Genomic DNA, 13,366 nt, shown 5'->3' with positions numbered 1-13,366 from the left:
TAAGGGTAAGAAGAAAAATACATATTCAGTGTAAGAATGAAATGTCTGGCTTTCTAAATTTCTTTTGAAGAAAGAAAGAGAAAATATTGGGGAAAGGAGTATTGCTGCAAACCGTAATGAGAAATTTACATTCATTGTTATATATGTATATCTATATATATGTATATCTATCTATATATGTTCATATATATATATATATGTATTTGCAAAAACAACATGACGAGGGATGTAGAGATGACTCAGTGGTTATAAAGGATAAACATTAGATTCCTTTCCCCCACATGGCAGCTCACAACTGACCTACTATCTCAGGAAATCCAAATGCCTCTTCTGGTCAATGGGCACAAGGCATGTACATGGTGCACAGATATGCATCCAAGACAAAAGCAACATACAAATGAAAGACTAAAATATTTTAAAAGCTATATTAAAGCAGAAGGGATTGTATAGCTGTGAATTTCTACCAGAATGGGAAACTAAGAATCTCAGTGATTGCCAAGAGTAACTGGCAAATGGTAAAAATAGCACTTGCACAACCTTAAAAATACTCTCTTTGGGTTGCTACCTTGCTGGTCATTGCCATACAAGGGTAGATTTACATGTTATGGTGCCAGCATGGTAGCATAAATTACCATCAGGTCATATCAGAGTACAGCTTAACTGAAGACCTTAGGTTTCATCCTAAGCATGGCAAATAAAAAACAAAAACCCAACTTACAGATTTTAAGACATGCATTTTAAAACATGTCATATTTGTTATTTATGGTTTTCTAGCGCCTTCTGAGTGCCCCCATTCAGGGATGCATGTTGTCTACATATGCTGAACTGACTTTCCAAAATGACCACACTTATTCACATTCTGCATGATGGACGGAATGGGCTATATTTACAAAGCAGTGTGTTCTCACTGCACTCAACAGTTGTTCAGTGGTCTTCCTCACAAAGAAAGGAAGAGCCTGTTATTTCTGTGTGTTATTCTGAGTCCGGTCAGTTCTTTCAAAACAAGTACAATGATAAAAGATAATAGAACAATGGAAAACTGTCTAATTGTGATGCTGATAGTTATACACAACTAAATTTTATTTGGAAAGCAGCTACTTTAAAGGAGATTAGATCTATGAAGAATTCTTTTAATTATTCTAACATTTATTTTTCATCATAGAAAAATGGCTATAGGTCATCTTGTATTGAAAAACAAACAAAAAAACACAAAATATAGGGCTAAGTGTCATTCATTTGGTGTTTCCTCAGAAGCAAATACTATGCCAGATGCTTTGTATGTTGGCACTTGTATGAAATATCATTATCCACACTAACACAAATGGAAATAAATAACTTCAAATGCAAGTTATTGGTCAGGTGAGTTGGCTAGCTAGTAGTATGGTCAACTTTCTCAAATTAATCAGAAATTGATTTCAAGTCTGACCTTTTAATTATCACTGACTGTACCTTTTCACAGGGAGAAATTACTTCTAGGAAGGATTATATATTCCCCATAGATGGAAACGAGACAATACAATGTAACTCTATTAGTGATATTTCTGTGTTTTTTGTCTGGGCTGTGACAATGAATAACAAACAATGGTCTGCTGTGATTTTACTGCTGAATATGAAAGTAACATCTACCTATGCTTTTCAAATGTGGAAAACTGATTTAAACACCCAAAACTGTCAGAATGTTTGATTTAATGTGGACTGGTGCTCTGTGGACTTTTCATGTCTGTGTCATTGAATTGCAAGATAATTTTAAAAGATATTCTTTTATAGGCCTTTATTCCCAGAAACTACTTCAGAGTTTTAAATTTGCCTGTAGCTTAAAAGGAAGTTCTTCAGTTTGTTAACTTGATCACTCAGCTCACCCTTGGGGCATAACATGATTCTATAGAAAAATTTCAAATCAAATACATGGCCACAGTTTTTCCTATCAAATATATATTATTAGGTACTCAATTTTTTTGAGGGAGGGTGGTCATTTTTCTTCTACATATAAAGCAAATTTTCAGTTATATGAGCAAGGCTACCCCGCATGTTTCAAGCCTCTATTTGTAGAAGGCATTACTGATTTAAGACTTCTGATACATATCAGGGACCTAGAATTTCACTCAGCAGTGGACAGAATGTAGGAACTGATAGAACATGTTCAATGTTTCCAGGAGCATAAGAATGAAACAACTCTATGAAAATTTAAGGTGACAATAGCTAAAAAGTTGACTTAATATGCAAAAGCATTTACAGCCATGCCTGGCAAACTGAGTTATATCCCCAGGATAAATGTTGAAAAGAGAGATCGTATTTCAAATAATTGTTTTCTAACCTCTACTTCACGAGTGACCGCAATAGATTTTCAAAGAAAGACCACATCACATTTAAGCATTGTACACACAGTGTTTCTCTGCAGTGCATAGGAAAGACAGAAGACAGCCAGAGGACAGAAAGGAGGAAAATAAATCTAAAGAGCTCCTGCAAATGCTGGAATAAGCTGCATCCATGAATCGTGAATTAAACATAAATATGAGAATCCTTGAAGGATGTAGAAACATGAGGAATCTGGGCCATGTGTCAAGTACTTTCTTTCTGGGAGAGAGTTTGATGCATCATATAAATTCTCCTGGAATATTGTACTATTCAGCACCCAAACTTTCAGCAAATATTCAATGGATGGTAATAAAAATGAAACAATAATGGCTGATAAAGCCAATCCAAGGAGTTCAAGAGAATCCAAGGCTGTGTTATATATCATTAAGGAAACATTATCCCAATAGAGAGAATTATAAATCACTGAAATAATAAGAACCATCTTTCCCTGGAAAATACTAATATGCACATCTGTACACAGGAATTAGTATTGGTGTCCACTGAAAGTCAGCAATAACTGTCATCAAAACATTTTAAAGATTGAATAATATTTTATCCTGCACGTCAGCCTTCAGGCTAGTCAATTTACTGAAGATTCTATGCAGTCCTGCGAGAAGCTAAATTCTGCCTCCATCTGCAACACTCAGGGTTATGGACCAAACACTGAGATTCTCTTGAAGTTCAGCTGTAAAATCTGGAAAAGTCGAGATGAAGGAAGGGAGGATGAAGGGAGGGAGTTAAGGAAGAAGGGAAGGAGGGAAGGAAGGAGGGAGGAAGCAAGAGCACATTTATCTCCATGTGTTTTCAATTCTCAGGTACGTTTATTGCATTTGAATGATTCATTTTCTGGTTCTTAATAGAACTTTCATAGGTTGCATGTGTAATCTGCAAATACAACTTCAATTTCTTGCTGTGAATTTGAAACCCTAACTCCATCCAAGCCCCTACTTGTCAATATGCTGCCACTTTGTGACAGTTTATGATACTTAATGAAAAATGCATCATCTTACTTCCTCGCTGGTAGATTTACCTATTTTATTACTGGGGGTATACTGTTACTATCGGGAAATGATGTAGAGAACATCAGAATGTCTTTTAAAAAGTATTGGGAAGTGATCTTTGAGATTTTAAATAGCAAGTTCATTTTTCTCTGAAAGTAACAGAGGAGAATGTAGCATAGCCGCATAAAAAGTAGCTTAGGAGTAAATATTTTGGGTACACAATTTCCAGTAGACTAGAAAATAGAGGTGGTTTTTCTAAGATTTCATTGTCCTCCTCTAAAATCTCTGATGTCACTCTAGAGGCCAGACAGTGAAGATCTTAATAAATTTTACTAAATGAATGGTTCTTGTTGGCTGAGAGCATAGTTACAGTAACCTCTATAACTTGTCAAAAATAAACAAGTAGCAATTAGTATTGTATGTAAAGACTTCTCAATGTAATATGACTCACCTGCTAACTCCATCTTTCATAGTTCATCACCCAGTTGAAATCCTACAACTAATAATGCTAGTTAACTGAAAAGTCATCACTTTATTTCTGATTCATTAAGCCCATGCCTGATGTGGGAGTGTCATATATCAATCTATTGGTTTCATTGGTTAATTAATAAAGAAACTGCTTGGCCTGATAGGTTAGAACATAGGTGGGTGGAGTAAACAGAACAGAATGCTGGGAAGAAGGGAAGTTAGGCAGATGCCATGCCACTCCTCTCCAGGGCAAGCAAGCAGCCAGGTCACACATGTTGAATCTTTCCCGGTAAGACTGGTGCTACACAGATCACTAAATATGGGTTAGGCAAGATGTGAGAATTATCCATTAAGAGGCTAGAACTAATGGGCCAAACAGTGTTTAAAGGAATACAGTTTCCATGTAATTATTTCGGGGCATCAGCTAGCCAGGCGGCCGCGAGCCGGGTGGCAGGAATGCAGACTGCAGCTCCACACTACACATGCCAAATTCATCAGTGGTGAAATGGTCATTTAGAGAAGGGGGTTCTGTAAAATCATTTGGGACTAATCTAGAATCAAATCTGAGTTACATGGGTAGATGAACTACCTGGAGTATCCGTCGGAAAGTACAGAAGAACAGTGAGCAATTCTTTAAAAAAAGAAGGGGGACACGAATTCTCAAAGTTAACAATCAAAATCAATAGTGTATATTGTGGAAAAAAGACTTGTGTAATTGTGTACATATTATACATATCTGTTTGTATTTCTCAAACAGAGAAGGCTGTGCTTTCTACTGTGGTGTGTACATAAATCTATCTTCTGAAATTATTTCAGTGGGGAAAAGGGGAGGAACCACCACATTATCCTTTTACACAGAGAGATCACTGTCTTTAAAAATAGATGTTGCTTTTACGTACAGTACAGGGTACGAACACTTTACAGTCTGCTTCATTTCTGCCTTCTTTGTTGTCTATGAAGAATTTCTCATGTTTCTCATTTACATTACAGCAGAAGTACTGGTTACATTCCGGTCAATTTACTCAGATAAACACAATGGGTTTTCTTTTAAAATAAGCCTTTACTGAATATATCAACAAGGTACTGTATAGTGTAGAGTGAAGTTGGTAGTTAACAAAGTGTGCAACATGGTAGGTCTCAGAGGATGCATGACATGGAATCTTCCAGCCCCTTGAAGTCCCTTGTCAGAGAAACACACTAAACACAAACCAAAATCAAATCAACATATGCTTCAAATAGTAACAGATCATCAAACTTAACATTCAGTAAATATTATCCTATGAGGGCATACAATAGTGATGCCTCATTTTTTTGGAGCTGGCTACAAATCTCACATTCCACAGACACCTTTACAAACAGCCCATGTATTATGTATGCATGGAATTGCATGTTTTATGTTAATTTTAAAATGCCTGTCGCAATGGCCTTGGTTTGTGCTCTTCTGGTGGATGTGCAGCTATAAAATGAAATACTGTAACAAAACAACCTGGTTTGCTAAAACAGCATCATACTGTGTACAAAATGTATTCTCCACAATCAGTGAAAAGCATTGCAGTTGCCAACAATTGCTTCAATCCTGCTGAAAAAACTGGAGAAGGGTGTAGATACAGCTTCCTACCATTATTTATCTTAACTAAAAAAAGAAGCTAAGTTTGACAATATTAAGAATTGAGACTTGTTGTTTTTGTTTTTGTATGTGTGTGTGTGTGTGTGTGTGTGTGTATTGTTTCCCTGTTGTTCACTCTTCCTTTTTGCTTTCCCATTTAGTTGGAGAAGCAAGTTTTGAGTTTATGTGTTATTCTCAAGTTCTAAAGCAACATCTAATATCCCCTTTTGATAGGTCAGAGATAAACCCTAGAAAAAGACATTGATGAAAATTAATCACCTCACTGTCAAAAGCTGCAGGGATGCTGCAGCTGAAATTTGCTGATCCAGTGTAGCACCTGCCTCTGAAGAAAACAATGGTGCCTTGTATTTGAAATGGATGCTCTCCTCACATGAAGAGTTACGCTTTCTCCAGGGAAGAAGGAAGTTCTGGCTGTGTGGCATGACTAAGACCATTATGACCTCCACTGTTTAAAAAACAGAGGTGTAATATCAGCTACACCGTTAATACATCTTTTTTTTTCCAAAAAGATCACATTACAGTTACTTTTTTCTATTTTACCCTTGAGAGAAAATGTCTAATATTGTATCAACAAACATCTGGAAAATTAGAAATAGCATTATTTCTCACAAAGGGAGGATTATTCCACTTATATTATAAATAAATAGGTAACACCCTTCTCATGTTGTCTGTGATTGTCACAAGTGTTGTACTGCCTAGCCAAGGAAGTGACTGTGTTTAAGTGAAACCCAGGGTCGCTCCAGGGTCATATGCATCTCTGTAAGCAAGGAGGTACTGGTGATTACCTTCTGTTTAATCACTGATGACATCTGTGTGACCTTGATTTACTTTTTTCTTTTGCAATGTCCTCTAGTAGTTACAGTTATTGTACTGACAGGGGGGGGGTGAAACTATCTGAGATAACTCAACTTTAACTCTTAACTAATCACCTCAAAAGAAATAATGATGAGGCTAAGAGAGGACCACACACAGAGGAGATATAACTGCAGGACAGTCTCCTGACTAATGATGCCAGCCAAAATATCATCCAGTAAGGACTGGTGCTCATCTGCTTTTGTAAAAGTGTCATAAGCTAGTACAGATTACACGATGTGATTTTCACTCTGATGTAGGAGTCCTTAAAGCACACTTCTACAGATGGTAGTCTGATTTTCATGGCAGATATCTTTGCTATGCTGTTCATAAGATCAAAATGAAGATCTTTTTTTTTTTTTTAAACACCTCTACCAGAGCAATTTTGCAAGCAACTTAACCATTGTACATGACTGGGTCTCTTCAGTACCACTTCAACTCCCTATAGTGTTGTGGTTGCCATTCAACATTGTGGGAACCATGCCATCTTTCTCCAGGGACAAAGAAAAGACATTTCCATAGTCCTGAATCCCACTGGAAGTTAAACATACAGTACGAACTGACAATACTGATTATCTTGTTTATAACAAAATAAAAATCTTCAAAAATCAAAGTACCATTATATTTTTCAGCACACAGTTTTACCTACAGTGAGATGCAAGAGGAAAGTGAAAGGAAAGCACTCAGCTAATACACGGAGCCCCATATCACTGTCCTGATTTTAGGTGATGTAACGCTCCACTGATCACCATTCCAGATGGTCTTATTCCTTCACTGTGTGAACCTACTTTTACAGGAACCAACAGCCCCAACCCGCTAGCTAATAGATGAAAGAGGAAACCCGAGTCACTTTAGAATTAATTAAATTAATTCATAACTATGTTCAGCTCTACCGACTGCACATCTCAATGCTTGTGTCTATAACATTATCACTGCAGTTATATTTTCTGCTTATTCTGAGGAAATGAGGGAGATTAAAACATATAAGTCAGGGTATATTATTAAAGAAAATAAAGCTCTTGCTATAAAGAAAAGCTTGCATAGCATTTTATACCTAAAATTTTACAAGAAGACACATCACAGTTTTATTTTGCTTAGAGAGAAAGAAAAATCAAGAAGAGGGTGACATTTACTTCATGAGTCCCTAAAGTGATGGATGGTTGTAAAGGAATACAGAATGAAATGCCTAAAGGTGGCTTTGAAAAGAATTCCCCAAGGGTAAATTTCTTTAAACAATGTATGTGGTCTATAGCCCTTCTACACCTAAGGGATGACAATAATTGGGTAAATTATTCATGTTTTCTGAAAATGGACTTGCTTCAAAAATATCTAGCATCAATAGTGGACATCCCTCGCTTTCATATACCTTCTGCCAGAACGAGAGAAATAATGCATTCTCTGACTTACTCGTTTTCACTGGTGCTCTTTTAGCATAAAGTTAATTATCACCCTCAGATGAACAAATTAGAGGGACATCCAGAACCGAAAAGGAACAAGTGGGAATTCTGAATGTGGAAAAGGATCAAAGCTAATTCCTAATGGAAACATAGTATTGCTTTTTAACAATACGCATTATTTTGGCCAGTTTGGTGTCTCCAGAGAATCATTGGCAATTGATATTAATATGGATTTTAATACATAGAAATACACAGGGATCATTTGTGCAACCAAGATTCGCGTCCACAATTTCTTTGAAATACTAAGTAGAGGTGGTGGAGGGGAAACAAAGGGGGAATATACAACTTAGTTACAAAAAATATACGCAAGATGATTGGAAGACAAGAATTTGAGAGGGGATATAGGTATTAACTCAAGCTATTTCAACATGATACTAACAAAGTCAGCTGATACAGTGTAAAAGAATCACTGATGTTTTTTCCTAAGTGGTATTAGTACTTTTTAAGTAAACACATCACTGTTAATATAGTCCAAATACTGTTCTTTGTTGGTCTAAACACCATGTTGATATAGCCTCAGTGAATCTACCCAAATAATTTTCATTATCAAAAATAATTCCATTCAATATAATTCTTCCCATTATTTTTATTAGCCTCTTCTAAAAAATTATTCTAGAATATAACTCTATTGGATATACTTCCACCTGACATCTTATTTGAATAGTGACAGTTTTGAGGGGAATTTTCTTGCTAGAACTGATCATATTGGTCCCTGAAGATGACTGGAATCAGACTCAGGTTTCCAATTCTGTTATCACATAAGGCCAGGGAAGCATGAAGAGTGATTTTGAAGTTCACAGTCAGAAAGCCAACCCTGGGGTTTTAAGGACATTTCAAACCTCTCAGTTTCTTTGATTTGGTCAAGTAGGCCTTACTTATCTCATGGGAACTGGATTCCTCATGATGTTCTATTTCTTGTACTGGGTCAAATTGGAATAACTACCTCTATTATTATATTATGGATTTTTCAAACAGTGTTTCTTCCAGGCCAAGAGGTATAGAAAACAGAAATAACTAGGTCATTCTTTCTTTACTCAAACTATTCCTCTTACCCTGATGAGCCCATCTGAATCTATCCTTTCCTATGACTATAGAGAAGCTATAGAGAAGGAATTTATTCTGACAGCTTCAACAGCAAAGTGGTTAATATGCATCTTAAGTATGAATCACTCATTCTTCTGCCTTGGCATTGGGTCCTCATTGTACAACCCAGTACAGTACTTCAGCAACATTTTTTTTTGTTTTAATTTTAAAAAGCAAAGAGTTACAAAACTGTTTGTAATTAACTTGAAATAGAAAAGATAGCACTTTTTTTTAAATCCCATTATATAGTACACCGTATAAATTACAGAGTATTCAAATGCACAAACGCATCTGGGTAACATTTATCAAATGTAATTTGCGTGTCTTTATGTGCACACTCATGTGTGTTCTTGAGAGTTTGGTTGTCCACTTTTCTGACGTTGGACCTCCGGCTGTTACGTATGGCAATGCTCCAGATCCGGCACACTGCTGTTGCAGTATCGCATGTTGTTGGGGATGTGGCAGTCTGTGTAATTAATGCCCCCATTTGGGGTATAGATGGGCTGCAGTCTGAAATCTCCTTTAAGGAGCTGATCGTTATTTAAGGAGACAATCTGAAAGCTGGTTTCCGTCATCTCCAGGATGGAGTTGTCCTTTTTGGTGCCCGCCTCACAATAGTCATCTTTCCGCCGGCCCCTGTTGTATTTCCACTTCTGGGAGGTGTAGCGCCCCTTTTTGTGCATATGCCAGCAAAACACGCTGAGCAAAACCACGAGCACAAAAATCACTGCACCCCCGATTAAGCCCGCCAGCAGAAAAGGGGAGCCCATGCTGTGGGAAGTTGTCTGCTCGTGGCTAGACGCAGTGTTACTGCCATTGTTCAAATACGAGGCATGGGTAGTGGCCTCGGAACAGATGGTATCCTCCACCGTGCGGTAGTTGAACGCATCCAATGGCACTAAGCAAATCCGGTAGGTGGATCTGGGCTCTAAGTTAACCAGATTCAGGTGTTGCTTCTCACCACTGACAATCCGTTCCTGAACAATTCCCCCTACAAGACTGTGGCCCATTTTCACCCACGTCAGTTTGTACGCCATCACAGTAAAGAGAGACAGCCAGCTGACTTGAATCGAAGTATCGTTAACAAAGTGGATGGAAAGCTGGATCCTTTCAGAAACAGGCGGGGTCACTCTTTCTCTGCCATCCCAGTCGGGGATGGTGGGGAGTTTCGAGGGGGTAGGAGCTAGAGGCACAGAGCCTTTGCTGGGGCTTGGAACAGAGGGAGTAGGAGACTGAGTTGTGGGAGAGACTGTAGTTGGAGCTGGGGTGAAGACAGGCAGTCCAGGGGTGGTGGTGGGACAAGACAAAAGATTCATATTCAGCTCCCTGACAGCCATTCCCCGCACTTGCTCAGGACCTTGGCACATGAAACCACGCACGTTAAGAGAAGAAGGGATATATTTGAGCCATTCGGTGACCCATTTAATACTGCAGTCACAAAACCAAGGGTTATTCCGAGCAGTGAGTTGTTTCAGGTTGGAGAGATGATCGAAGACGCCTTGAGTTAACATTCGTAGCTGATTGTTGGATATATCTAGCCGTTCCAGCTTACGGAGGTTTGAGAAGGCTGACAATGGGATGTGGTTTATCTGGTTATCCTGCAGGTAGAGCCTGATCAGGTGCGTACCTGGGAGGTCAGGAGGTGGGTGGGAGAGCGAGTTACGGACTATGGAAAATTCCTTGAGCTTGGTGAGATGGCTGAAGGTGCCCTCAGCAATGCCCTTGTTGGTCAGGAGATTCCCATCCACAATCAGACGCTCCAAGCTTGTGAGGTTCTGAAAGGCCATGTCTGATATCACTGCGATTCGGTTTTCATCCACTCTCAGCTCTTGTAAGTCTACAGGAAGCCCAACAGGCACGCTGCTCAGGTGATTCTTCGATAAGAACAACAGTTTGAGGCTAATCGCCTCTCGGAAAGCTCCATCCTCCACCCCCACTGTAGATATGGAGTTGTCATCTAGGTGTAGTTCCTCCAGCTTCAGGAGCTGAGCGAGCGCAGCACGCGAGATGGTCTGGATGTTGTTTTCCTGCAGGTGGAGGACTCTGACGTTCTTGGGAAGGTTCATGGGGAATTCATCCAGTTGGTTACCATACAGGTAGACCGTGTGCACTGACTGTACATTGTGCAGCTCTGCAGGAAATCCAGCATTATTAATTTGGTTATTGTGGAGGTAGAGTACGGTTACGCCCTCCGGGATCCCAAGAGGCACTGAGGTCAAGCTTCGCTCATTACAGTAGACAAAGTTCCTGTCACAGCGGCATACACTAGGGCAGGCCAGGAGTTTTGACACTTGTGAGGAGAGCCCCAGGGAAATGATAAGCCAAAGTTTTAGAAAAAAAGCCCTATGGCTGGTCCACTTGGTAGTCTGCAGGCCCATTGCTGAAGGACAGAAATAAAATACAAAGGGATGGAGGAAGGGATACTAAAAACAAAGGCAACGGCAAATAATAGTTAAAAAAAAAACAGGAAGCAAAACCAAAATGACTGAAGCAGATTCTGTCAAAGTCTAGAGCTTCTGTTCGAGGAAATGACCTGAAGGCAGATGGTAAAACTATCCTCCTGATGTGTTTAGTCTCATCTGCCTATGTCGCCCTCCTGCGGCCGTCCTCCATGGGCAAAACAACAGGAAGGATTTCCCACACAAGAGAAGAGTGATGTCAAGTGGTTAAGTACTGTCGACAGAAGGCCAGCCAGTCAGACAAATCTTGCTTCTTCTATAGAAAGTCAGGCCAGTGCAGAGCAGCCTAGGAATTTCTTGGTTAAACAGAGTCTGCAACCTGTTGTAGAAAAGAAGACATGAGAGTCAGTTAAGTATAATAGTGGAATAAGTAGTGTGACAACTCACTCCTGGTACACAGTTCTGACCTGGGCTGTGTGCTGGGACTCAGGCTGGTGGCATCTTAAATGATAATACTTCAGTTCAAATGATGGTTAAATGAAATACATGACTGAAGTATGAAATCTTCAAAAGGAGATGGGACTATTACAGTTTATTATTAAAAACACTAGGTAAATATTATACCTCAACCAGTACCTTTTCTTAAACATCTGTTTGCATATCCTGATAGGCAAGTGCAGCTGAAACCCTGTTGGATTTCTGGTGTCTGTTAATGAAGTTTAGTTGAAAGCTCTGTTATTTTAAGATGGAGTTGGGGAAATGCTAAGAGATTTGACAGGAAGTCCTATAGATCTAGCAACTGTAAAAATGTAACATGGAAACTATGCCAATTGAAAATGCATTCATCCTGCTTAAGAACTTCTCCCCCAAAGTGCTGCACTTCTAAACACAGATGCCATGTAATATTTTCAATATAGTAAGAAAACTGCAAATCTCTGAGTTCCCCCCACCTGCAAAATAAATGTTTAAATTCTAGTACAAATATCTTGTTTGTGCTTATGGGAGAACCCTAGAGAATGCACTATAAAGGACAGGGGCAAAGGGTAATGTGAGAAGAAGGGAATCCTGAGACAAGTATTTACATACTGCCTCCTTTATGCTGTGAAAACACACACACACACACACACACACACACACACACACCAAAAGTGAGATAATTATTTACCATCGTGCCAGTTATCAGTACATCATGATTAGAACCAGTATCATTAAAAATACCACACATATTTTTCCTCTGATACTATGATGCAACATAATTCAAGTATGAAGTCAAAGATTTTTTCTTTTCCACCTCTCTCTCCCCTTTCCTTACTGTAGAATAGCTTAAACTCACTACCAAGGACATTGACCAAACAACAATGCATGGTTATTTACACTTAAGCCCTCCATTGAGGCCTCTTGGTATAACTGAAATAGTCCGTTGTTATTGCCCTAAGTGTAGTCAACTTCAAATTGAGAATACATTTTGTTTCAACAGTTTCCCCTTTCAGTGTGAGGGAACTTTCTTGCCTTTACAGGGTGACTTTTAGCAAGGTTTGGAAAGACAGAAGCCACAATTAAAGGCAGTCAAGGAAATCCAAGGATAGCACTCCCGCCGTCTTGTTCTGCAATGTGTTCCATCTGCTTTGAGACGGAGAGCGAAAGAAGTTAATTGAAAGGTGCCAGATTTGATTTCCTTACACAATAAGCTAACATGACAGGACATGGCTGACTGCAAGTTCCTCAATTCTCACCAATAGGGAGACTGGAACAACTTGTACCCAAAGCAGATAGACTACGCTTGAAATTATTTCCTTAGCTATCTTTAGACTTACAGTTTGAAATTGAAAAAGCAGTACTGCAAATGTTATCTAAGTGTCAAAAAACAGTATACATTTATTCTGTAATTTGAAGGATAAAAAAGATCAATAAAGCTTTGGAATAAGAATATATATATCTTGGTGCTGTACTTAGCTTAACTTGCCAATGATCCTAACGTTTTCTAATACCTTGCTACTCAAGTGTGGTGGCTATCTCTGCAGCATGAGTCTGACGTAAGCTGTTGGTACAAACACGGTAACTCAGGATGCAGGGATGCAGATGGGCATGTGAGCAACAGCCTGAAGAAAAAAATGTAACAACCAG

General features: G+C 38.9%; 1 protein-coding gene across 7 annotated transcripts in view; it reads right to left on the bottom strand.

The window, feature by feature from the left end:
• Window positions 1-279: 279 nt before the first annotated feature.
• The window catches only part of Flrt2 (fibronectin leucine rich transmembrane protein 2), a 99,323-nt gene continuing 86,236 nt past the window's right edge, over window positions 280-13,366 (bottom strand). For all 7 annotated transcript variants that reach the window (XM_050151381.1, XM_050151382.1, XM_050151379.1 and 4 more), the window contains one exon: window positions 280-11,621. In XM_050151381.1, coding sequence (XP_050007338.1) covers window positions 9,239-11,221 — 1,983 coding nt within the window. In that variant the 5' untranslated portion in view covers window positions 11,222-11,621 and the 3' untranslated portion in view covers window positions 280-9,238. The remainder of the gene's footprint in view (window positions 11,622-13,366) is intronic.

Source organism: Alexandromys fortis, unplaced genomic scaffold, assembly GCF_014885135.2.
Source record: "Alexandromys fortis isolate MF-2015 unplaced genomic scaffold, M_Fortis_MF-2015_v1.1 scaffold_63, whole genome shotgun sequence".
Lineage (NCBI taxonomy): Eukaryota > Metazoa > Chordata > Mammalia > Rodentia > Cricetidae > Alexandromys > Alexandromys fortis.
Note: the sequence above shows the minus strand (reverse complement) of the source record. Positions and strands in the feature narration are given on the sequence as shown.